This window comes from Dasypus novemcinctus, chromosome 12 (genome assembly GCF_030445035.2).
Source record: "Dasypus novemcinctus isolate mDasNov1 chromosome 12, mDasNov1.1.hap2, whole genome shotgun sequence".
NCBI lineage: Eukaryota > Metazoa > Chordata > Mammalia > Cingulata > Dasypodidae > Dasypus > Dasypus novemcinctus.
This window is the reverse complement of record NC_080684.1, coordinates 46279229-46306705: the sequence shown is the minus strand read 5'-3', so window position 1 is coordinate 46306705 and position 27477 is coordinate 46279229. Positions and strand designations below refer to the sequence as shown.

At 40.6% G+C, this 27477-nt stretch overlaps 1 protein-coding gene across 3 annotated transcripts in view; it reads right to left on the bottom strand.

The window, feature by feature from the left end:
* Positions 1-27477, bottom strand: part of TBC1D30 (TBC1 domain family member 30) — a 114477-nt gene that overhangs the window by 39176 nt on the left and 47824 nt on the right. The window contains exon 1 of one of the 3 annotated variants that reach the window (XM_004449534.4): positions 3170-3844. The exons of 1 other annotated variant lie outside the window; for it this stretch is intronic. In XM_004449534.4, coding sequence (XP_004449591.1) covers positions 3170-3344 — 175 coding nt within the window. In that variant the 5' untranslated portion in view covers positions 3345-3844. Of the gene's footprint in view, positions 1-3169; positions 3845-27477 lie in introns of those variants that run through there. One more of the 3 variants, XM_004449533.3, reaches the window with a different exon arrangement.

Sequence of the window (27477 nt, the reverse complement as noted above, 5' to 3'; positions counted from 1 at the left end):
AACTGGATATTTTTAAATACTTTCACTAAATATAAGTGTATTTTTTAAAAGAAAAAAAAGAATATTGGTTATTAAAATAGGAAAATACCCTCCAGCTAAAGAATGGAGCTGGATTGTGATTTCCACAGCTCCCTATAGTAGGGAAAACAAAAACAAAAAATGACATGATAGGCCTTGGAGTCAAAAAGAACTCCATTCAACTTTGGTTCCTAGACTGGGAAAAATTATTTAACCTGCCTAAACCTCTTTTTTTTTTTTTTTTTTAGGTGGTACCAGGAAGTCAACCCGGGACCTTGGACATGGGAAGCAGGTGCTCAACCACTGAGCTATGCTTGTCCCCAATTTCTTTATTTTTAAAATGAGAAAAATAATGTATAGCTCAGATGACTGCTGGAATGATTAACAGCACTATAAATCACCTACCACAGAGTTCTTAATACTTCTGAAATTTAGGAAGAGATTTCTCTACTTAAAGAATATTTTTTCTAGGACACTTGCATCAAATAATTCTGCTAAGGAGCTTTAAGCGGAATATCAAAAGTTATACAAAATTGCATTATCGCTTTCCCTCTTTGGAATGCTCCATTGTAACAATTCATTTGGAGATGTTCATATATTTTAAATTCCATCTTGATATACTTATTCATTAAAGATAAGGCATTGTGTGTTTAATTAGAGAATACAAGCTAAAAATAAAACTGAACTCTAGTTCCAAGTAATGTACAGCACTGGATAAACTTCTTTGACTCCAATCCCAAGTCTATATAATAAAAGTAAATGAATTTGAGATGATACATAGACTAGGGGTTTAATGCTGATATTGGACTTTCATTAAGTAGAAATTTAAAATATGCACTATTGTTACTGAAGTGAGATTACACAACACAATTTTTATTCCTCTTAAATTCTACAAAAATAATATAATCAAATCAGAAAATGCTCTATTATTTTTCTACAATTCAAAATCAATGACATCCTTTAAATCACTTTTTAGAAGACATTACTTAAAAGTTCAAAGACGAAGAAATATCAAACTTGAGCAATAGCATTCAGTTTTAAAAACTGCAAAAGTTAAATGATGATGTTTTTGTTTCTAAGGTGTCAATTGCAGAAATACTAAGAACTGCTCTATAACACCCCCTGGCCCCTTCAGGGGCTACTGGATCTAGTAGATGGATAGGTACCATCTTCAGAATTTGTAAAATATTAATAGTAACAAAGTAAACAGTTTTTTTTTTTTTTAAGTCATGCTCAGGAGTCCAGAGGCTGGAAAGAGATGCGTCTGATTTTTCAAAAGTCCTTGACAGTATGCAGATGACCTTCCTAGAAACCTGGAAGAGTTCTGTGAATACACGGGTTGGGTCCTACAATTCTAAAGTCAAGCTGTGGTAGAAAATCCCAAGCATCTAATCAACACCTTGGTACTTCTCAAAGCTTCAGGACCAAAACCCTGCTCTACCAGGATAGATAAGATTTTCTTCTCCACGAACTCTCATTTCTCTGAGTCCTGCCCTAGCACAGAGCCGTGACACAATGGCCACAAGAGTGCCTCCAGCCTTAGTGCCTGCTTTTTCACCGCACGATGAAACAGACCTAGCTGTGAGGTAGCTATCCAGACCCCAGGTGCTGAATGGAGGGCGTACAGTGTTGGAGTTTGTCTTATGATAACAAAGACCAGGAAATTCGGTCCCCCATTGATCTCATTCCTGCCACCTGAGAAGCCTCGGATTCCCTATATGTATGACCTATTAAGCTCCCTAGACTTTTTCAGAGCACCTGCTGGGAGCCATACCATTGCCTTCCTGTGCTGACGCCAGGATGGGGTTAGAAAAAGCCACAACTATTTTCTCATGATCAAAATTGAGTCAGAGGATTTAAGTGGAATTGACCATTTGCCGTCTGTATGCAAAACCTGAAATCAGGTCATTTTCACCCCTTTTCTTGAAGCCAAATATGGGAGGAGAGAAGGTTTGTGTTTCATCTGATAATCACTGCTGTTCCGGATTCAGAAATACAAAACACTTACTTTTAACGTGGAAAAGAGATTAAAAAAAAAAAAAAAAAAAAAAGGAAAACTGTGAATAAATCCTACAGTCTCTGCAACTATACACTTCCTTAGGGAGAAAAACAAAGAAACCACGAGGTTCGGAAAGGTGGGGAGGCGTTCCACCCTTTGGTATTCATTGCCTCGGCGGATTTCCCCCTGTCAGCTCCAGAAGAGCGGGTCCGGAAAGCAATAGAGAGGCAGGGGGCTGGCGAGGAACCTGCCTGGACCCCAGCTGGAGCCACTCCATGCACAGGTGATAGCCAAGCTCGGGCAGAAGAGAACAGCTGGCTCTGTTTGTGGCTGCCCCTTGCCAGAAACCTCCGTGCACAGCACCTGGGCTGTGCTCTATAAACCCTGGGGGACGACGCCGGGTGGTGGAGCAGACGCGGAGTTACGCAGCTTGGAGGAGCAGGGATGTATAAACACACACTCACAACAGAAAAGGCCTAGCGTGCTGAGGCCGGGCGTGCTCCCAGCTCTTACCTACAGAAAGGCTTACCAGTCTGCTGGAAGTGTTTCCTGCCCGCTACCCATCCCGACAAACAAATTAAAGGCTCCAGGTGAGCTGACCCCGGTACCCATCTCCAGAATCCTCAAGAAAATACAGCCAATTATATCCTCGCTACTGCTCCTTTTCTCTCGGACCCCTATTGCCGAACCCGTACCTAAAGGGCTCTTTCTACGCCCCACACACCTAGTTCAAGCTCTAGCTTCTTGCGAACCCAGAGCACAATAGGTGGCGCGGCCTCTCCTGCCCGGGGCAGCCGCCCGCACTTCCCCACCTTCCAGAGAAGGCCAAGTGCAAGGCTCTCCAGCAGCACCCGGCACAAGCAGGACTGGACCCGCGCACAAGCCACGGAGTGGGGGCCAGAGAGCAGCTGGCGCGAGCGGCCCATCCTCCGCGCCTCGGGAGGCCGCTGGCCCGCCGAGGCCCTCGTGCGCGCTCTGCCCTCCCAGGCAGACCCGGCCCCGCCGGCGCCAAGTCGAATGTCTCGCATTGGGTGGCCTTCGGGCGCTCCCCTGCTGGAGAGGAGTCCAGTGAGTCTGAACCGTGAGCTGTGCCAGCTCCCGGGAGAGCCACGCTACTTTCAAGGGCCCCATCTGCAGCCCTGAGATCCTCACCCGGCTCCAGGGTGCAGAGCAGCCGGGGCGCGGTTCGGGAAATGCAGCTGCGCTTCTTGAGCACATTGCTCAGGATGGTGCCCACGCCGCCGCCACCGCTGCCACCGCCACCGCCCTGCCGCTTCAGGCATCTCCCCCCGCGCCTCAGGGAGCCGGTCAGCTTGTCCTGCCGCATCCGAGCGCGCCCCAGGCTCCGGCGCAGCCACCGTTTGCCTCGTCCCGCAGCCCAGTGGGTGTCACGGATTCTGGCACAGCGGGTCGGCGCGTCGGCCCTGGCGACAGCCCCTGGGGAGGAGCGAAAGCGCGGCGCACGCTCGGGGAACTAGGGAAAGTGCGGATCGCAGCGGGAGCTGTCGGGGCGCAGAGGCCGGCAGACCTCTGCAGTGCGGAGCCCGCACGGCTAAGGCTGGAGAGGGCTTTGGGCGGGGAGGAAGGGCGGGAGCCAGCGAGCGCTCAGGAGAGGAAGGCGGCGCGCCCGCCCACAATCCCGGCATCACCGCGCGCAGGCGGGGCGGCCTAGCTCCCGCGCTCCAGGCCGGCGCTCCGCACCTGCGCCTGCGAGCTGCCGTGCCCGGGGACCCGGAGCCGGCGGGTGAGCAATGGCGCCCTGGGACCACGAGCAGTGGCAGAGATTTCCGCGCTTCTACCCATAACTGCGTGGAGCGGAGGGGCACCAAAGGGGGCAAGTCTCGGGGTGGAATGTGCTTAACACCTGGCTGATGCAAGTGGCCACAGCAAAGGAAGCAACCTGGGAAAGGATGGTATAGAAGCTGGCAGATGGTGAAGCCCAAGCTTCAGCTTCACCCAAATTGTGTTAAACTCCTCCCTGGCAGTTTTCGCAGAGAGAGAGACATGTAAAGCCTATGACAAATGTTGTTTCTCTTGGAAGAATGGACTTCAAAAAAAAAAAAAAACAACTCATTTTAAAGGCAGTTTTTAAAAGATGTGTTTTCTTTATAAATGGGGACTGTGGCTTTGTAAATGGGGGTAGTCTAGGGATGTAAATGTCAACTGAAGGAAAGCTAGAGAATAACCTAAGGACTGAATAACATAGAGAACCCGGAGGTGGATAAGGATTGTGCTTAATAGTACAAATACAAGAATGGTCTTCTATGAACTGGAACAAATATACGTCATTTTTACAAGTTGGTAAGAATATGTGATGCCTGGGAAAAATACAAAAAATACAATTAATATACCTTACAGACTATGGTTTTTGTTTGGTTTGGTTTTTTCTTGTTTTGTTTTCTTTGGCTTTGTTTTTTGAGGCACCAGGGCTGGGACTGAACCCTGGACCTGGTATGTGGGGAAGCTGGAGCTCAACCACTGAGCCACAGCATCTCACCTGAGTTGGTCTCCTTGTCTGTTTGCTTGTCTTTTTGTTTTTTAGGAGTCACTGGGAACAAACCCAGGACCTCCCATGTGGAAAGCAGGCACTCAACAACTCAATAGCCTGAGCCACGTCCACCTGCTATGGACTGTAGTTAACAGCACTACTGTAATATTCTTGCATCAATGTCAAAGAAGGTACTGTATCAACTCTAAGGGTGAATAATGGGGGGGGTATGGGATTTTTTTCTTTTGGATTAAGGAAAGTGTTCCAAAATTTACTGAGGCAGTGACTGCACAACTCTGTGATGAAAGTGAGAGTCACCGAATGTACACTTTGGATAGACTGCATAAAGTATGGGACCGTATAACACAGTGAACCAAGTGGTGGAAGATGGACTGCGGTTAACAGCACAAATATGAGAGTGTTCTCTCATGAACTATAACAAATGTACAATACTAATACCTGGTGTTAATAATAGGGGGTATATGGAAAAAATATACCAAATGTATGCTATGGACCACAGTTAGTGGTAACAGTCTGATAGACTTCTTTCATAATCTGTAAACAAATGTCCCGCAACAATGTAAGGTGTTGGTGGAGGGTTGTTATATGAGATTTCTGCACATTGTGCATGATTTTAAGTTTACAACTCCCCTAATAAAAACATATATTTAAAAAAGACGTGTTTCTTCATCTCTCCAGCAAGAGATTTCAGTAATTCAGAACCATCAGTCATCACTACATAGCCTTTCTTAAGCTATGGCATCCACTCAATTCAGTATTACACAGCCATAAGTAATAAAATAGATCACATAAAATCATATGAAAAATAGGCATTCTTGGCTCTCTGGTGTGGTAGCTGACCTTCTTCTCACCTCCCTGTTAGCTGGCCAGGGCAAGTCCAATAAACCAGAGGAGAGGTCTGCTGAGGCTCATAGCCTGGCTGTCACGTGGACAGTCCAGAGATTCAGGTCTCCTGAGTATATACCCCAGCACCAACCACAGGTTCAGTAAAAGTGACAGAAGAAGCATGTGTAGAAAGGTGACATCTGAGTCCAATTCCATCACACTCAGGAACACAAACTCCCAAAGTAGAGCCCAACTGACATGGCATTGAACTCCAGAGCCATCTGCCATGACCATAGAACCTGTGGGTCTCTGTTAGCCCTCAGGAGAACCAGTACATGGGGTTGTATCTACTTTGGCTGTCTCTGGGGACCCTGCTGAGGTGTGCATAAGTGCGGCCCCTCTGATGACCTCCCGACTCTTTTTTGAAGACTCATAGCCATATAAATTCATTTGTCCTTTCCATTTCCCCCTTTTATTCAGGTCAAAAAGCAGTTTTTTAACACTTGATATTGCATGTAGGCTAGAGATATTCTGCTGATCTGAGTTGACCCTTTTATTCAAGGTATTTTTTCTAGTTATATCATCAGCTGGTGCTTGGTAGTAATCCCTCTGCACCAGGGAGGCTCGTCCCCAGGAATCATGTCCCACACTGGGGGAACGTAATGCATTTACATCCTGAGTTTGGCTTAGAGATTGGCCACATTTGAGCAACATGGAGGCTCTGAGGAGGTAACTCTTAGGCACACCTGCAGCTCTAGGCCTAGTTCATATTTCAGGCACACAGGCTCATGAGCATAGTCATCAGTATCAAGGGCTCAATGTTGGACCATTCTTCTTAATTAGTCTTTGCCATTGCATTTGGGAGATTGTTGCTGTTCCATTGGGGAATGTAATAGAGATCCCCTGGGCTAGGAGCTCAGCACTCCCCTCAGTTGTCATTTTTAACTGTAACTACTATGAAAAATATCAAACATTTTTATGTACCCTGTATACATGCCCTGGTGTGGTGAAATATAAAGATATATGTACTTCCTAATATTTAGGGAAAAAACACTGGATGTATAAACTAAAAAACTAATCAAAAATATTTATGGAGAGAGGACACAGTGTGGAATAGACAGGAATGGAAAACTGAGACTTCTCTCAATGTACCTTTCATAGTTTTGACTTTGGAATAATTTATATTAATAATATTAATGGTAAATCAAAGGAAAAAATACATCCTAAAAGCTGAAAATAAACTGAAATAAATGAACCTAACTGAACACCAGTTGGTAGCATAAGAAACACGGAAAAAGTAATTTATCTCACATTGCTTCTAGAACACAATATTATGACTATACATCCATGGTGGTATATATTCTAAGGATAAAGAGAGCTGAAAAACATATTTAAACTTCATTCAGTAGTATTATTGTCATTAATATTGGTTTTGTTTTGAAACTCACAAATACTATAAGATAAAACCAATAATTAATTATGTTAATGTTTGTAAGGAGCCAAGATATTTCATTGTAACAAAAAATAATACAAGTATACTAATTTTTAAAAATTGTTTCTTCAATCCTGTAATCATATATTTAAATTGGAAATACCAGTATGAATTCATCTTTTTTTCTTTTTAAACATCTTGATGAGCTCAGAACATTCATTTTCAATCACTACATTCCAGGCTCTGTGAAGTATCCAGTCCTGCCCCCCCCCCCCAACCTGGAATTTTAGGACAGTGTCAGAAATGGTAATATCATAAGAATAAAACCTATAACAATGTGTTGTTAAAATGACATTAGCCACCTGCAAAAAGCAATGCCAGGCTGATAAGGGATATGTACTCTATGCAAATGTGCCCCCCTGACTGAGGCAGTATTCTGCTTGGAGTCTAGGGCAAAGAGCTCCAGAAAGAGAGGTTTTGTCAATACGATTCCAAGGAAATCTCTCTTGATCCCTTCCTATATTGGGACACAGTTGAGGTGGAAGCTGGGGACAGGGAGGGCATCCCTTAGGTACAGGTGTCTTATGTGCAAATGTCAGAGAAAGTGTGAATCTGCTTTAGTCACCAGGAACGGGCCTTTAACCTCACTGAGCACCTACTGTTATTCTATGGATAGGCTGTGGGGTGGAATCTATCCTCTGGAAAGGACAAAGAGTATGGAACTGAAATTCTTAAAGAGGGAGATTCTCAGAGTACAGCCCTCAGATATGGTGTAGGTTTAAACTGGATCCTATTACAGGATTATATTTATAACAGTACTTATTAAACCCCTTCTATATACCAGGCTAGTGAGAGATCCAGATACACACAAATTTTAATAGGTGGTAAATGCGGAACTGACAGAAGCTGGGGGAGGGTAAGACATTTGCCCAAAGAGTTCAGACTTGATTTATCACATGTAGAAGGGAGGGAAAAGGTATTGCCACCAGAGGGGAAAAAATTGAAAAAGGCACAAGAGGGTGAAAAGTTCCTGCAATTTCTGGGGAAGCTAAGAATCACTCAACTGTGATTTTTAGAACAAAAAATGATGAGGCTAGAAATGATGCCAGGTTGGGGAAGATTGTTTTTGATGCATGTTAGAAAGCTTATTTTTGACAGCATGAAAATGAACTGGAATGCAGAAGAGTGGCATGAAGATGAAATAGAAGGCTGCTTCAATGGTCCAGTTCAGAAAAATGAGAGACTAATTCCACACTAGGGGAAGGTAGTCAAGGATTTAGAGATGAGAAAATAGATTCATGACTTAGTGACTGAATATAAGAGGATAAGGGATCGCATTAGCTGTATGGAAATCATAAGAAAAGGAACATTGAGGGGGGGACCTGTTGAGTTTGAAAGAGCCAAGTGAAGGTGTTTCCTACTTGAAGTAAGAGCCTGGAGCTCAAGAAAAAAGGGAAGCCAGACCTAGAAAAGCAGCCTTGAAACTATGTGAGGCCACTCAAGGCAAGTGTGTACCATGAGATGGATAGAGGGGTCAGGGACAGAAATCCATCCTACATGAGCCTGATGCTTTTACAGTTTTTGGTATATGTTTATTTTCCTTTAACTTTCTCTTAATTTTAATAAGATATCCATTGACTGTTTCCAGCCCATCTCCACTGTGCTGAGAGCAATACTAGAAGGAGGTCTGATGTTCTTTGCTTTGTCTGGCCAGTTTTTTAGAAGGCACAACATGCCCGTGGGGCTGAAAATGATGATTAATAACCAGAAGCAAAGTTGAGAGAACTGGAAAATCTAGGAGAAAGAGCGGATAAATGCATGCACAAACTCATCTTTCAGAGTTCTCATCTGATCAAACCTGGTCTGGTGTACTATTTTAACAAGGGAGGCTATTCATATTCACTCTCAGTCTCTAGCACTGGACCAGCAGAAGGGACAGTGCTATCTCTGGAGTTCTTAGAGAGGAGGGCATCCAGCTCCTGGACTGTAGGACACAAGCCACTCAGACCATCCAGTTCCCTGTGGCTCAGACTCCATGCTCATCAAGCAAAAGTGGTTGTCATTTGGCTTACCGTATTCACTTGCTGCAGAGGAGAGGACGTACTGACCAACTGACAGCAGTCAATACCCCTGAGTTCAATCGGCCCTCAATGAGGTGAAGAAATCCAGTTTCTGGACTACCAAAGCTGAAGTTTAGACCCTAGGCTGCCAATCCCACCCAGATACGCCACAGCTGACACAAAGGCCTCACTCTAAAATTCTCCTTCAATCACAATATTTTTATTACTGTAGTAACAGGACCTTATTTGCTTTCGAATAAAAATTCAATTGCACCTCTCTCAGGTTTACTACAAAGAAAAGAAAGGGGAAAGGAAAAAATAGGGAAAAGAAAGTAAGAAGGAAAGAAAGAAAGCCACCTTCAAGACTTCCTATTCTAAAACTGCATAGAAGTTGAAACTGGCAAAGAAGAGTTTCTACTATTAAGGCAATACATAGGGAAGGAATTAAACAATACTATTTTGTTTACATTGGAGAGCAAAGCCAAGGCTGCCAAATTTTTTGGCAAACAGATAACTAAAGGAGGACTAAAATACAATACTCTAAAAGCAGCCACAGCACAAGCCTAGTATTATATTTATTAAATGACTCATAGTTTCTAATTTCATGTCTGGAATACTGTTTTCTAAAAGCAAAAGATGTCACCGGAAGTCAACTTACAGAGGAATCAATGCCAGCATGTACTCTACTTGAGTATCTCAGCTGGTAAAATTTCCAGCCAGGCCAACTTAGCATCATTCCTATGATCAAATGACCTTTAGCCACTAAATAATATCAGCAAATTCACATTTGCACAAATCATACCTTGGCACAGCCCAGAATGGTTATAAATTAAGCTAGATTTGAGAAGGAAAGACTAAATTGAAACATCACGTTAGATGCGAAACTGTTACTTGAATTGTTAAAGAAAGTAAATGCTTGGAGGAAGTTCCCTCCATGTCTGAGTCCAAGGCCCATGGGACACCCCCAGAGATGCAAGCTGCCAGGCTCAAACAAGGAAACAGGGATCATTCAGCTACCCCTGCGTCTTCACGCTTATGTGCTTACCATCCTGGACCGTAACCCTTCCGAAAGGAAAAGGTCCAACAGAAGGCCCAAGGGACTTCCAGAAAAGAAGCAGGACTGGGACTTATAATTTCCTAATGCTATTTTTGTTTAACATAAAGTCCTAAAAATAAAAAGAGTCTACTTGCTTATCTTCAGGGACTGAATAAAACGAGTGGTGACGGTTACCAAGAGAAAGTCCCTGAAGCCTGCTGTGAGGAGGGAGAGAAACCACAGGGGAAGCTAGTCTGCTCTGGAGAAGTGGGCCTGGAATTCATCCTTACAGCCTGCAGAGTTCCCTGACAGCTGTTTCTCAGTACCCAAGTCTCTGAGAGGCAGAAGAGATCTTACCACATCACAAGGTTCAAGTTCCTATTCTGCTGGTGCTCTAGTGTGGAGCTAGTACCATCTCCCATATGCCAGGAAATGGGTACATCTTTCATCTTTACACCCCTGCTGAAAAAAAAAAAAAAAAAAAAAAAAGATGAGATCTGCTGGCATAAAAGCCACCACTCCCCTTTCTCCTCGCTCCACAAATTAATTCTGAAGGTCTGTGAGCAGTTCCTGAAGAATAAAGGTACTATCTCCTAAAGTGACAGCAGTGACCAGTGCCATTTGAGGTTAACAGTCTCCTCAGACCAACCGAACAGTAGGGTCTTATTATGTAATTTCTTCGACTCTGTTATCCAGGACAGAGCCCTAGGCTATGAGCTCATGCTAATGAGCAGTGATAACCATTTCCCCTCATGAAAGAGACAGAGGCAGAGCAGCCAGAGGAAAATGAGGGGGGAGAAAAAACTTTACAATTATCTGACATATCACAACAGGTGCAGGAGAACATTTTATTTCTTTTTTATATGATTTTCTCCTCTTGGTCATAAAAACTAATTTCTCTATTTAAGTACAGGCATCCTTTAAGACAAACAGGTGTGGTTTTTGAATTTTTTTGTTTTGTTTTGTTTTTTCCAGAAAAAAGACTCTGTTAGGCATAGAACATAGATGCTCTGAAATGCCAACACCAAATCACCCGCTGCGGCACCATCCTCTACTTTCCAATGCCCTCCGTTGATGCTTTCTCAAAACTATTCCTTTTAATCATATATTCTCAAAATAAAACCACATCCAACATTCCCCCTAAACACACTCAGATTTTAGTCTAGGATTAGGATGAAGAATTTCAGGAATAACCAGTTATGTTACAGACCAGAAATTTTAAAAATTAAACACATGATAATGTAATTCACTGTTGGAGTGGAAATTCCATTCCAGAGTATGATTCTGGAAACATACTTAAATCCTGCATGTAACCTCAGACACATGACGAACCAAAGATTTTAGAAAACATTCTTCTCGGCCTGTTTCTTCTGCGAAGTATTTTCTTGCCTCAGAATGACTGAAATTGATTGAGATAGATTTGTGTTAACCATATAAAGGTATCTTTATATTTCTTCTATTCATTCAGTCATTCATTCATGAAACAAACATTTACTGACCACCTGCTACCGGAAAGGCACTGTCATGGGCCCAGCAGGAATCAAGTATGGATACAATTCTCTACTCTCAAGACGCTTACATTTACCAAAGAAAGGGACGAAGTGTGTAGTAATATGAACAGTGTGGAAAAGGTTCATTTAAAATACTACAAAAGGATGGTGGTGACCATAGTACAACATTATAAATGTAATTACTGCCTCAGAATCATATACCTAAAAATGGTTAAAATGGCAAATTGTATACTATGCATGTGTTGGCACAATAATTTTTTTAATTCTAAGAAAATACTTGGAGAGGTGACCATTATCTCTATATCCTTCTAAGTATTAAATATTTCAATGTGCATCTAAACCGTTATTTCATTGAGCTGTTAAATTTTTAAACAGGACAAGGACAAAGTTCATTTTCACTCTTCTATAACTGTGGTACTCATCTCTTGACGTCCTCATTTGGGGTGGAACTTGAAGACCTGGGCTCATTACTTTAGAAGATAAAATCATTATTTAACTTAGATTTCCCAGCATTTTATACCAAGTCATTCTAAGATTCTTTTGACCCAGCTGAGAGAAAGGAAAGGAAAGTTTTCTCATACCTATCAATGTATATTACTTTGGCTTAAAAATATGTCCCTGGAGCACAGGAGGGTGATGCCTTTGAAAAGAGTATGTTTCATTTTGATGATGAGATAACTGAAGTAATAGAAAGAGGACAGAGGTCAGAACCAACATTTATGGCAGTTTGGGAGATGTGGACAATTCTAACACCAGAACTACTAGCTCTAAGTCCTTGGACAACTTACTTAATTTCTGGACTTTAGGTTCCTCGTCTGTAGAATGAATGATATTCATTTGAGTTACTGAGAGAAATAAATGACAAAAGGAAGTCAAGAATCTAGCACAGTGAAAGCAGGCATTTAATACATTTACTTTTGCATGTCCTTCTTTTATTAGAGTTTATTGTTAGTGTACAGGATATAGGATAAAATGGCCCTGTGACCAGTCTTTCCAGCAGTCTACTTGTCTAAGTTAGCCAGGGCTACTACTATAAATACAAATATTGGCTTAAACAAAAGGAATTTATTGCATCACAATTTTGGAGGCTAAAAGACCAAAATTTCTAGAAAATCAAGGTGTGGACAGGATCATGCTTTCTCTGAAGTCTGTAGTATTCTGGTAGCGGCTTGATGACAATCCACGGCTCGTTCTCTTCTTCCATCACACGACTCCCTCTCCCCTTTTTTCCCCTACTATCTCCTACTCCTGACTGTATCCAAATTTCCCCTGCTTATAGCAATTCCAATTATTGGATTAAGGTGCACCCTGAATCAGTTTGGCCTCAACTTAACTAAGAATATCTTCAAAAATCTTATTTACAAGTGGGTTCACATCCACAGGATTAGGATTAGGGCTTAATCTTGATGAATGACATGATTCAATCTATAACACTGTCCAAAAGAGCACCCAGGACCTGACCCACAGGGAGAGTCTGACTGATGAGAACACAAAATTGAAGTCCTCACCAGACACTTCTCGTTTGCTACCTTCTCAGCATCCTTACTCACTCGGTAGGAACACTGAGCTTAGCTCTGTATTTGCTCCAAAGGGCTAAATTAGAACCTCTAAGTGGAAGTTGTAGAGAGGCAATTGTTGAGTAAAATTTAAGAATGTTCTAACTGTAATAAAACATGATGACTCTTCAGGAGGTAGCAAATGACCTATCTTTTGAAGTTACTCAGGCAGAAATGCTATGAAAAGACATTTAAAATTAGATGAGCTTGCAAAAAGTTAAATATAGAATTACCATATGGCCTGAGCTCATCTAATTTTAAATTTATCCATCTACAGATGAATGGATAAACAAAATATGGTATATACATACAATGGAAGAATATTCAGCCTTATAAAGGAATGAAGTTCTGATACATTTTACAACATGGATCAATCTTAAAAACATTATGGGGGGAGGAGTGGGGTGAGGAGGGTGGGAGTATATGGGGACCTCATACTTTTTGAATGTAATATTAAAAAAATAAAGACCAAAAAAAAAAAAAACATTATGCTTAGTAAAATAAGCCGACACAAAAGGACAAATGTATGATTCCATTAATATCTAGAAATATCTAGATAAGCAAATTCAGAGAGACAAGAAGTAGATTAGGGGTTACCAGGCTCTGGGGAGAGGGGAAATAGGGAGCTATTGCTTAAGAGGTACAGAGTTTCTGTTTAAGGTGATGAAAAAAATTTTAGTAATGGAAGGTAGTGATAGTAGCACAACATTGTAAAAGTAATTAATGTTAGTGAATTGCACACTTAATAGTTAAAATGGCAAATATTATGGTATATATATATAAGTGTGTGCATAAATATCCACAATTAAAAAGTTTCACTTTATACCAACTGTATTAAAAATGCATAATTTAATCAAATCAAAAAAATTAAGTTTGACTACCTATAATAGTAAAATAGCTTCCAACTCTTGTGATGCTCTCATATCAATGTAACTGATGTTCAGAGAATCAATTACTCTGTAAGAATTCCTCAGTCCAGTATAAGTCTTGACCAACTGGAATAGATGGATAATATAGTTTGGATTATTATATTTTCAGGTAAACTGAAGTTTTAAACAAAAATCCTGGGCTTTGGCCTTCATTAAGAATATTTATAAAATGTATGACACTTTCTTGACTCAAAAAGAATATTCTGAGTACATTGGATTTTTATGTATTTATTAAGGATCTTGCATTACCTTTAGATCACTGTTTTCTTTGTATTAAAGTCTAGGGCAGGTATTATAAGATCAGGCTACTGAGCTGAGCCAAGTCATCATCTGAAGTCTAAAAGTTAAAAGGTTGATATCTGTGTGACTATGCATATTTGTAAAACTAAATGCTTGATAAATATTTTATTAATTTGTTTCCTTGTCATTTTTGTAAGGTTACATTTGTTGTATTCTGATTTAGTAAGATGCTGCTAAAGTAGTCTTAATTTGAAATCAATTTAAACTTTAAAAAAATGGAAATATAGATTCATGATTCTTAGCAGAGTCTCATTTTGAAAACATTCTTTTTAATAGCTAAAATTTATAATTCCTGCCTCTATATACATTATATATAAAAATTATGTTACAAATTTATCTGGAAATACCATAACAAAGCTATGAACTTTACTTCTTCAAATGAAACTTATTTTCAAGGCAGTTCAGAGAACCCAGCAGAAAATACATTAGCAAAACCATGTATACTAAGCTAGATAACTTCCACAAAAAAAAAAAAAAATGGACCTGAGTAAAGGAATTTGCATTGTATTTCAAAAGTCATTATAAAAAAATATATTTTTTAACTCAAACATTTAACAGAAATTATCAGTTTTCTTCCTTTGTTCTAACCATTCAGGTAGACGGAACACTCAGCTGTATGAATTATAGGGGAGTAATCTTTTTCAAATCATGTTAAGAACTAAATAAAAAGAAAATTACATGTCTCCTGAACTACAAATATGACAGATACTTGGGGGAAGGAGGAATTTTATGGTATGTCAGTCAATGTGGGCCTCGGCATTTTTAAAGGGTAGCATATCTAGTGATTTACATTCACTTTTATCTTTACCTTCATAAAGATATAGGAATCCAGTGGATTCCTGGGAAATGATCAGATTATGTTTCAGTTTTTGAAAGTCAATCTAAAGTTTCGGTGATAGAGGAAAACTCCTAAGGAAGCAGACAAATCAATACACTTTCTATTATCCTTCTCTTCTATAAGCAATACAAGTAGCCTATTAAACTAACGCTCTTAATAGAGCAGTGTCGGCACCTTTAATTACCACTATTGTCAATCCCAGGTTACCACAAAGTGTCACTTAACAGTACATCAGCCTGGCCTAACGCCAGCATCAATCAGATATGCCAGCTCTTAGGGAGAGAATAAATTATGCCTAAAAAATTTACCTCTGGTTCCTTTAAATGTTAAATCTTGCTAATTGAAAACTGAGCACAGGGCCTGACACATAGTAGACATTCAATAAAATGTTTACTTTTATTGTATCTGTGGTGCACAGAAAATATCTGATTAGGATCCTGCTGATTTGACATTTAAAAATACTACCTGCCTTAACACCTTTTCCCACCTCCATATCTGATTCATTTGTGTCCTTGCATTATTTACAGGCAGACCTTTTCCTCTCAATAAATTCTTTGAGCAGAGGGATTAAGCCATGTTCATTGCTGTATCTCTCCTCTTCCCAGCCTGCAGCTAGCATGGAGCTCTCTGTACATGTCTGAAATCAATACATAAACGTTAAAAATAAATAAAATCATAAACTAATCATGTCAAGAAGAGAGTCATACCTTCCCACTCTTTTTTTTTTAAGATTTATTTTTATTTATTTAATTCCCCTCCCCTCCCCTGGTTGTCTGTTTTCTGTGTCTTTTTGCTGCATCTTGTTTCTTTGTCCGCTTCTGTTGTCGTCAGCGGTACGGGAAGTGTGGGCGGCGCCATTCCTGGGCAGGCTGCTCTTTCTTTCCCGATGGGCGGCTCTCCTTACGGGGCGCACTCCTTGAGCGTGGGGCTCCCCTACGCGGGGGACACCCCTGTGTGGCAGGGCACTCCTTGCGCACATCAGCACTGCGCATGGGCCAGCTCCACGTGGGTCAAGGAGGCCCGGGGTTTGAACCGGGGACCTCCCATGTGGTAGACGGACGCCCTAACCCCTGGGCCAAGTCCGTTTCCCCCCACTCATTTTTAAAGTCTTATTCAACTACAAGAAAAATAAGCAGATATGTTTATTAAATTATTTTATTTTATTTTTTTTTAAGATTTATTTATTTATTTATTTCTCTCCCCTCCTACCCCCCCCACCCTGGTTGTCTGTTTTCTGTGTCTTTTTGCTGCGTATTCTTCTTTGTCCACCTCTGTTGTTGTCAGCGGCACGGGAATCTGTGTTTCTTTTTGTTGCGTCATCTTGTTGTATCAGCTCTCCGTATATGCGGCGTCATTCCTGGGCAGGCTGCATTTTCTTTCATACTGGGCAGCTCTCCTTACAGGATGCACTCCTTGAACGTGGGGCTCCCCTATGCGGTGGACACCCCTGCGTGGCACCGCACTCCTTGCACGCATCAGCACTGCACATGGGCCAGCTCCACACGGAGCAAGGAGGTCCGGGGTTTGAACCATGGACCTCCCCTGTGGTAAACGGATGCCCTAACCACTGGGCCAAGTCTGCTTCCCTATGAAGTTATTTTAACTGACATTTGTGCAATGTACAAAAAAATCCCACAAGCCTATTCTTAGACTCCCTGATAAGTTTACAAAATACATAATGCTCAAATACTACAAATTTTCTCTGCTCATTGGGTAAAAGATGCTCTTAAAATTCTAGATACAATAACAGTTTTAATAAAGTAGAGTAGCTAAAAGCACAGATTCTGGAATTGTCTGCCTGATTTGAAACCTGGCTCCACCACTTACAGGCTAAGTAAATTTGGATAAACTAATTATCTCAGTTTCCTCGTCTATAATACGGGACAATTAAACTACCTACTTCATAGGGGTTATTTTAAGGACTAAATTATACAGGTAAAGCAATTACCACAGAGTTTGATACATAGTAAGCTCCATATCATCTATTATATTATTAGTATATGGTATAAAAGGTACTTAAAATATTTTTCAAAGGAAGTCACTTTAAATTTACATGGCAGGTGGAACAGATGTGGCTCAAGCAGTTAAGCACCTGTTTACCACACGGGAGATCCCAGGTTTGGGTCCCGTGCCTCCTTAAAAAAAAAACAACAACAACAAGCAAACAAATGAAAACAAAAAAGAACTCCAGGGAAAAATGTGGCTCAATGGTTGAACACTGGCTTCCCATATACAAGGTCCCAGGTTCAATCCTCGGCCCTGGTATCTCTAAATAAATAAATAAACAAATGGACAGATCAAACAAAGATTACAGAAAATCATGTTTAAAAAGAAAAAAATTATATAGCAACACTGTTGTATATTCCAAACAATGCCACCAGGTCACTCGAGCTTCCTTGCAGGTAAATAAATTTTAGTTATGTGGCACCCATTTTGGCCTAAAGATTTTAGTGCAAAATAAGTCCAGGAAACCCATAAAAAGGAACATTCATTTAAATTTACAAATTGCTCATATTTTTCATCTCAATTGTTTTCTGTTGTTTGGGGAGAATTTGCTATAATGCAAACAAGCTAACCTTTCCCTGTTCTTCATAAATTAATAAAGCTCCAGTGTTAATTATCCAACAGCTGTTTGCTTTGTGAGATCACTGCAAGCAGGAAATCAATCTTTCATACCAGAGTTTATGTGAGAAATTTTCTTCTCTTTCTATTCCTCCAATATAATAGCTTTTTAAAATAAACCTATTTAAATAATAAATGCAATTTCTAACATTAAGTTTAACCATTTTATTATACAGAGCTTTTCAAACGTAGTCCCTCATTTGTTAGAAAGTTCTGGTTTTTCCAAAACATTTTCATTATTCATATTTTAAATGTTTTATTGTATACTCTTAGATCCCTCATTGTATTAACACCAATTTCCCACATTTGAAATTAAGGGAATTGAAAATATATCCTAAAAGGAGAAATACTTTGTCAAAAAAAGTTTTTTTTTTATTTTGTCAGTTTTCCAGGACTATATTTTCTTTTTTTTAACATATATTTTACTTTTTTTTTATTTTGTCAGTTTTCCAGGACTATATTTTCTTTTTTTTAACATATATTTTTACTAGAGAAGTTCTGAATTTACAAGGAATCATGCATAATGTGCAGAATTCCCATGCAACACCCCTCCACAAACATCTTATATTATTGTGAAATATTTGTTACAGATTATGAAAGAGTATCATCAGACTATTACCACCAACTATGGTCAATAGCATACATTTGGTATATTTTTTCTACACACCTCCCTATTATTATCACCATGTATTAGTATTGTACCTTTGCTATAGTTCATGAAAGAACACTCTCATATTTGTGCTGTTAACCACAGTCCACCTTCCACCACATGGCTCACTGTGTTATACAGTCCTGTGCCCTTATATTCTATCCAAAATATCCACTCAGTGGTTCTCACTTTCATCACAGAGTTGTGCAGTGACCACCTCAGTAAATTTGTTAATGTTTTCCTTAGTCCAAAAGAAAAAATTCCATACCCTCCATTAATGACCCTTAGCACTGATTTAGTACCTTCTTTGACACTGATGCAAGAATATTACAATGTTGCTGTTAACTATAGTCCATAAGTTACATTAATTGTAATTTTCCCATGCATCACCATATTTTTACTATCTTGTAATAATGACGTACAGTTGTTCCAGTTTATAGAACATTCTTGTCAAGACTATTTCCTAATGGAGAGGTGCGCATGCACACACACACACACAAAACAAAGAGAAGGATATAATTAATAAAAACTACCATATACCAATCATCTACTATGGATCAGGCACTAGGCTGTGCTTTAATTATCAGTCTCCACAAGGTCAGCCAAGCCCTGTCAGTTAACCAAAAAATCCCATGATGGCAGAGCAAACAAGTAAAGTTCTCAGATAAGGAATGTGTAAAGACCATGGCAGGTGTTCAGGAGTGAATTGGGTCACACAGAGACGGGGCTTGTGAGGTCCTCAGTGGACACTGCTATCTGCATCAACCCATCCTCACTTACCCAGGAGGAACCCAAGCTACCTTGACATTCCCCAAGAAACTGAAGATACGTTTGTCTCTAAAAATAATTTGCCAGTTATGAAACTAGGAAGCAGGAAGCTGGTTAGATAGCTGAGAAGCAAGAAACCAAAGACCTTCTCCACAGAAAGAAAATATAAAATGATACAGAGCCAGGGTCAATCTTGAGTCTATATAATCGGCCTTAAATAATTTTTGTGCCGTTGTCATGCTCCCTCCTGTGCAGAGAAGAGCTGCTGTAATCACTGTGTGTCAGATTTAGGATTACATTTGAGATGATTCAAACAAAACTGCCAAGACTTTTTAAAATATGTTTGAAAACTCCTGCACAATATCAAACACACTAGAAAAATCTCATTAACCCCTTACTGATAGTGAAGCTTTGATGCAGTGAGTCAAGCCTGCAGGTGGTCCCTTGCTGTACGTCCAACATTTGCATTTGTTTACAATTTGATTCAAAATGAGCTTTAATCAAAGAGAAATGTTTAGAACAACTGTACAATCCTGCCTGACCTCACCCAGATAGTTGGAACTGCATAGTGGGAAGCTAAAGGCACCAAGTTTATCTATGCTAATAACTAGTCCCTGCAAGAAAAAGCTAGGATTAGGCAGTGATGCAGGTTTACCTCCTAGGTTCCAAAAGCCTTTTAGTTTCCAAACAGTAAGGACAATTGAGCTCTAAAATAGACCAATAAGACCTAAAAAAAAGATGGTCAGGAAGAAGTCCCCAGAAAGAGAAGACCAAAACACATTTGAGACCAGCAAAGTCTAATATTTAATTCAATATTCAGTCATTTCCTGTTTACTTCCATGCTGTAGCTGAAGATACATGCTGTTGCCCTGAAACCCTCAGTAAAGTGTATTACATGCAAGCAGCCTCGTTTCAGTGGTACTTGGGAACGAAGGAAAAGGAACGGGTTTAGAATGAAATAATGGAATGAGGAGAAAAATGGTGCTGCAGGAGCAGAGAGCACATGACAATGGAGAAGTAAGATGGACCCCACTCAGGATAGACATAAAGCAAAGCCCCTACCCCCAGATCCACTAATGGGACTGCTGGGAACAGGGCTATATTTTGCTATGGGTTGTCTCCTTGATAGGAGACACTTTACATTTCTCTAAGGCCTTGAGATCATGGGCGGTGATGGGGGGGGCGGATTAGAGGAGGGATAAGGAAGAAGTGCTTCATGCTGAAGCATGGGAGGGCTCGTGTCAGTTAATTCTTCTTTCTCTGATAGGAAAACCTGGGAAAGTGGTAGGTAAAAGCCTGGTGGAGAGGAGGAGAAGTAAAGGAGAAATAGGGAGGGAGGACAGTCTATTAAGAGATTCCAAACTCCGTGAGATACAGTCCACAAACAAGGGAGTGAACATGTATCACAGGTGCAGAGGAAAGCTGCAGAAACAATTTAAGTAGGGAAAATAAGTCACAGGATCAAAGCTAGGGAGACTGGAATGGGCCAGAAAGCAGATGGGTATAGAAAACGGTTCAGGATGGAGGCCATAAATAATTCAGAGCTTTAAGGGTATGTTTTTTTAATGTAGCACAAGGACATGCTTGCCATTTTAAAAGAGACAAAGAATTACAGATCGGGATTGGTGCTGGGCAGTTTTAAGAATGTCTCTCTCATAGTAGCATCTCCCAAGAAACAGTGCATGCAACTCATTATCATGTAACTCACTATGTCTCCAGCACAGATTTGATGGAGAGATGAAGGGGACGAGTCGAACAGCATCCAAACATTTTTGATCATCTATCCTGTGCAAGCAATGTGCTAGACTCTGGGAAGAGGGAGACTGATGAAACACAGTCCAGTGGGAGAAGCAGATCAAGGAACAGTATTTTACTACCCTAGGTGGCCAGGATAACCCCTGACAGAATTCAGACTGCCCTCACCCCCAAAATGTGATCAAGACCTAATCCCTGGCCCAGTGAATATGACCTTATCTGGAAATAGGGTTTTTGGATATGTGATTAGTTAAGATAAGGACAACTGGATTAGGGTGGGCTCTAGCCCAATATAACTGGTTTCCTTGTAAGAAGAGAAAATATGGCCAAAGCAACAGACATGGAAAGGCAGCCCATGTGAAGACAGAGGAGGCAGAGATTAGAGCGACACATCTACCAGCCAAGAAACATCAAGGCCTGCCAGGAAACACCAGAAGCTAGAAGAGGCAAGGAAGAACTCTCCCCTACACTCTTCAGATGGAGCATGACCCTGCTGATACCTTGATACAGGGCTCCCAGCCTCCAGAATTGTGAGACAAAAATTTTTTGCTGTTTTAAGCACTTTGTTACAGCACCTTAGGAAACTAAGACAGTGGTCACAAGTACATTCGAGAAGAGAGGATGTCTCAGTTAGATCCTAAAAATGAGTAGAAGATACCATTCAGAGTTAGAAGAAGAAAGACTACTAGGCACATGAAATGGCTTGTGGCAAGAAAGAATGTGGTGAAGTTTAAGTCCTGCATGTAACTCACTATGACTGGAGCACAGAGCTCTGATGGAAATTTGAGCATCCAAGCACCGACAATAGCAATTATTTTTCTGGGTGGTGGGAAATGCTTGAGAGAAGGATGCTTTAACCTTTGATCCATGATTAATTTTGTAGAAAGAGAGCCAGGAATGCCATGAGGACAAGCACGAGGTGGGGAGTTGAGAGGAAATGCACCCCAACTACCAAGGTGGCCTTAAGCATCACATTTACAACTCTTCTGAGCCTTCAGTTTCCTCATCTGTAAAATGAGAGAATCGTACTAGATGGTTTCCAAGGATCTCAAATTCCATTATTCTATGAATTGAGAGGAGAATTAAGTTGATTCATGGGGAAAACCCAGGTCATTTAATCATTCTGAAGCTCACCTTCCCTAACTATTTTCACAGCACTGAAACACACTGAAAATGGTTTCAAGTAAAACACAGATTAAAATTCAAGTATAAAGATAACTAACTTAATGAGAAAGTTTGAGAGCCTGATCCTGGCGATCCCTGGAGAGGACATGGACACCACTGGATACCAAAGGTCCACTCAGGTGGAGTAAATTGTACATTTCACTGGTCTTCCCACAGGTCTGGGTGGTATTAGCAATGACTACAATAGAGACAATGTCTACTCATTGCTCAGCCTTCACTCATATAAAGAGACAAAACTGCAATTAAATAATTAAATGGTCATGCTGCTGGGATGGCTGGTCATTTCCCCCAGATGCTTACGGGTTTTTTTTAGTTGGGGCTGACTCCTCTCAATACTCAGTAGCCAAAAGGAGGAAATGTATTTTCTCAATGGGATACCAGGGAAGAGTCACCAGTAAGTATTAGAGAAGAACACTGTTTTACAGACAGGTAAACAAAGGCAAGCAGGATAATTTTCAGAAAAAACAACAGTATCAAAAACAGAATCCAGGACTCCTAAACTAACAGCTCAATAATGTTCAGAAATGTAGCTCCTCCTCTAAAAGGGGGATTATTATTATCACATCTTTCCAAAAACAACAACAAATCTATGAAGATGGATGTGTGTAAACTGTTTAGTTGCATAAAAGTCCATGTTCTTTTTGTAGAAGGGCTGGAGTGTTGTGGATCCTGATGTAGGAATCAGATACTGAGAAGCCTCTGTGTTTAATGTTCTATTAAGAATCATCAACCAACACCTGAAAACCACAAGCCTCTCACATTACACCGGTTTGGTTTTGGACCTCTTACATCTGGTGGGTGATCTTAGGAAAATTAAAGCACAAAAAGCTCTAGGGAAACAGACTTTGGCCCAGTGGTTAGGGCGTCCGTCTACCACATGGGAGGCCTGCGGTTCAAACCCCGGGCCTCCTTGACCCGTGTGGAGCTGGCCCATGCGCAGTGCTGATGCGCGCAAGGAGTGCCGAGCCATGCAAGGGTGTCCCCCGCGTGGGGGAGCCCCACGCGCAAGGAGTGCACCCATGAGGAAAGCCGCCCAGCGTGAAAGAAAGTGCAGCCTGCCGAGGAATGGCACCGCCCACACTTCCCGTGCCACTGACGACAACAGAAGCGGACAAAGAAACAAGACGCAGCAAATAGACACAGAGAACAGACAACCAGGGGAGGGGGGAAATTAAATAAATAAATAAATCTTTAAAAAAAAAAAAAAAAAGCTCTAATGGACACCACAGTGGGCCGAAGGAGACTTACCCCGTGAGTTGAACGTGTGAGGAAAACAAGAAAATGGTTTTTACATTCCCTTTTCCATTAGTTTTTATTTTTCCCAGATTAAACATCAGTCTTATTCAGATCCCTGGAGAAGATTTAGCACTTGAGTGTCTTCCTGCTTAACCCTTCCAAGCACCTGATCCTGCGGGCTAGACCCTTAGGACTCATCCTTTATGTCAAAACGGGGCTGGTCTTCAGGTTGGAAGTCCAGGTGGGGCCGCCATCCTCATTTAGAATTCTTCAGGCTGTGCAGCCAACAGTGGAATATTTGGCTTTGTACACTCTGGTGAAGAAGTCACCGAAGACTTGAGCTACCCAGCCAGCGATGAGAAATTCAGCATCCAAGGACTCAGGCAGAGTCCTTCCTGGACTCGCCATTGTCAGTGGCTCCTTTCCATCAAACTCCTTTCCAGAAATGACATCAAATACACTCCCCTCACTGTCACGCAGACGGACTGATCTTCCTCCTCCCTGCACAGCCAGCCTGCCCCTGTTCGGTGAAGAGGCGCACAGCAGGCAGGGTGCCAGGATGAGGGCCAGCGCCGTCAGCAGCTGCAGCTGAGTCCAGGCAGTGGGCCCAGCATGGCGAGCATGCCGGGCAGTGCAAATGGCAGCCTGCACTAGGGGGAATTTGTTAAGATTTTTTGTTTTTGTGTTTTTCTGCTTTGTTTTACTAGAGAAGATGTAAGTTTGCAGGAAAATAATGCCAAAAACAGACTTCCCCTATACCCATCTCAAAGAGACCATTTCCCTGTTATTAACATCTTGCATTATTGTGGTACCTGTTACAACTGATGAAAAAATATTAATTATGCTATTAACTACAGTCCATAGTTTACATTGGTGTTTACACTGTACAGTCCTATGAGTATTGTTTTTTAAAACTGTTATTCTAAAAACATATACTAACCTAAAATTTCCCTTTTTTAACCACATGCAAATACTATATATAATTCAGTGGTTTTAACTACATTTACAATGTTGTGCTACCATCACCATCATCCATTACTAAAACTTTCCATTACCTCAAAAAGAAACTTTGCACCAACTAGGAATTAAAGTTCAATTCCCTACCCTCACCCCAGCCCATGGTAACCTGTATCCTAGTTTCTGAATCAATAAACTGCTTTTTCAAATTATTTACTATCAGTGAAATCATACATATTTGTCCTGTTTGGTCTGGCTTATTCTATACATGATGTCTTCAAGCTTCATCCATGCTGTGGCACATATCAAAACGTCATTCTTTTTTATGGTTGAGTAATATTCCAGTGTGTATATATATATATATATCACATTTATTTATTCATTGATCTGTTGATATATACTTGGGTTGCTTCCATGTTTTTGCAATTATCAATAATGTCACTGTGAACACTGGGGTGCAAATATATGAGTTCCTGCTTTTAATTCTGTGTAGTACATTTCTAGAAGTGAGATTGCCAAGTCATAGGGTAATTCTAATACATAACTTTCTGAAGAACTCCCACTGTTTTCCAAAATGATTGCACCATTTTACATCCCACCAACAATTAATGAATGTTCCTATTTCTCCACATCCTTTCCAACACTTGTTATTTTTTTTTTAATAGAAGCCATTCTAGTGGGTGTGAAATGATATCTCGTTGTGGCCTTGACTTGCATTTCCCTATGGCTAATGATGTTGAACATTTTTTTATGTGCTTTTTGGCCATTGGTTTATCTTTGTTATAAGAAAGGTCTATTCAAGTCTTTCACCCATTTTTTAATTTGGTTGTTTGTCTTTTTTGTTGCTTTGTAGGAGTTCTTTATATATTCTTAATACTAAACCCTTATCAAATATGTATTTTTCAAATATTTTCTCCTATTCTGTATTATGTCTTTTTATGTCACTGGTGAGCTCCATCAATGCACAAGTGTTTTTAATTTTGATGAGATCCCATTTATCTATTTTTTTGCATGTCATATTATCATTCAACTCCCTGAGACCCTGATCCATTTATTCCATGCTCTTCTCTTTCTGTTCTCCTGTCTTTTACAGTTCAGATGTTCTGTCTTTGAAATCACTAATTCTGTCTTCAAGCAATTCAAATCTGCTCTTAAGTGCCTCTAAGATATTTTTAATTTCATCCATCATGCCTTTCATTCCCACAATGTTTGTTACTTTTCTTTGCAGCCTTTCAGATTGTTCTTTATGCTCATCCAATGTCTTCTTAGTATCGCTTATCTCTTTAGTCATATTTTCTTTCAATTCTTTAAATTGATTTAGGAAAGGTGTGTGTTTGTCTTTGATTACTTGTCTTAAATCCTATATTTCTTCAGGATATTTTGTTTGTTCCTTTGGCTGGGCCATCTCTTCCTGTTTCCTATTTAGGCTTATAATTTTTTCCTCATGTCTAGGCATCTGAATATGTTGGTGAATTTACTCTGATGGCCAATTTCTTTCTCTTTCCTATTATTATTCTTTACAGCTCTTCTTTGATATTTGGTTCAACTTATCCTAAGTCTTTAAAATTGCCCAGCTTAAGTTATCAAAATCATGCCAGGGACCCACTAATGGAGCACAGATTTTCTCCCAGAAGTTAGAGAACAGAAAGACCTAAGTGCAGTTTTTATCTATGGAAATTCCAGATCGCCAGCAGATGGCACTTGTTAGTGCACCTTTCTGAGGAGGTGTATCTCTCTGTTTTCCTTTGTTTTGGTCTGGCCAGAGCCAAGATTCAAAGGGGGCTCTGTGGGCCAAATTCCCTGAAGAAAAGTCCCTGATTCCTTCTCCCTTTTCCTTTGTAACAGCTGACAGAGAGGAAGATGTCTGCTCCCCTCTCAGTCAGCTGCAAAGAGCCAGGGGTATAAACCACCCCCTGCTTAATATCCTGGAGGTGGGGGAGGGGAGCCCTTCCCAGCAGCCAGGGGAGGTTTAGTAACTCACAGTTTGTGGTTTCAGGTTCTTCATCTCTCTGTCCCTCACCCTCCTGGGAGATTTGAAGCACTGTCTTGGTCTGCTGACCCTGCAAGCACATGTCCCTTGGGCAGCTTTTTGGCTCTTACTTCATTGTTTTTGTGAGAAAGCTGAGCCTTGCCTGTCTAATCTGATGCCATCTTCCCACAATCCTCCCCTTCATTCATATATCTATTTTTTTATGTTATTGCTCATGCTCTTGGTATAAAGTCTAAGAAACCACTGCCTAACACAGGTTCTTGAAGATGCTTCCTATTTTTTCTTCCAGGAGTGTTATAGTGTTGGTTCTTTTTTTTTTTTTTTAAGATTTTATTTCTCCCTCTACCCCTCATTGTTTGCACTTGCTGTCTGCTTCCTGTGTGTTTGTTGTGTGCTTTCTGTGTCTACTCACCTTCTTTTTTTTTTAAGGAAGCACTGGGAACCAAACACAAAACCTCCCATGTGGTAGGCAGATACCTAACTGCTTGAGCCACATCTGCTTCCCAGTTTTAATTCTTATATTTAGGTATTTGATCCATTTGCAGTTAATTTTTGTATATGGTATGAGGAGGGGGGGGGTTCATCTTTATTCTTTTGCATTTGTCTATTCAGTTCTTCCATGATCATTTGTTGAAGACACTATCCAGCATTGGCTGGTGCTCTCTTTCAGATTTTAGTCCTCCTATCAAAAAGATCAGCCCATGGTACAGATGCACAAGTGTCCTTCTGTGAGCTAGACTAAAAGTACGTCACTATTGCAGAGTGGTAGGAATGTGGAAAAGCATGGAAAAAATACAATTGGTGTGACCTGTGGACTGTGATTAACAGCAACACTGTAATATTCTTGTACCAATGCCAAAGATGTACTGTGTTGATAATGGAGGGATTTGGAAAAAGTGTGCCAAATGTATACTATGGACCATGGTTGGTGGTAATAGCCTGATATTATATCATAATCTGTAATGAATGCTCCACCCAGTGTGGTGCATTGGTGAAGGAGTATTGTATGGGAATTCTGCACATGTGCATAAATGCTAAGTTCATAACCTCTGTAGTAAAAATATATTAAAAAAAAGGGGGGGTATTGGGGTGAAAATACACCAAATGTAAGATATGGGCTATAATTAATAGTAATATTTTGATGATGTTTTTGCATAGTTTGTAAAAATGTTTCAAAACAATGCAAGGTGTTGGTGGAGGGGTGATGAATGGGACCCCTGTATGATGTTATGCATGTTTACTTTGTAAGTTTACAACTTTTACTATATAACTATTGTTTATGTGTTTATGTATGAATGACAT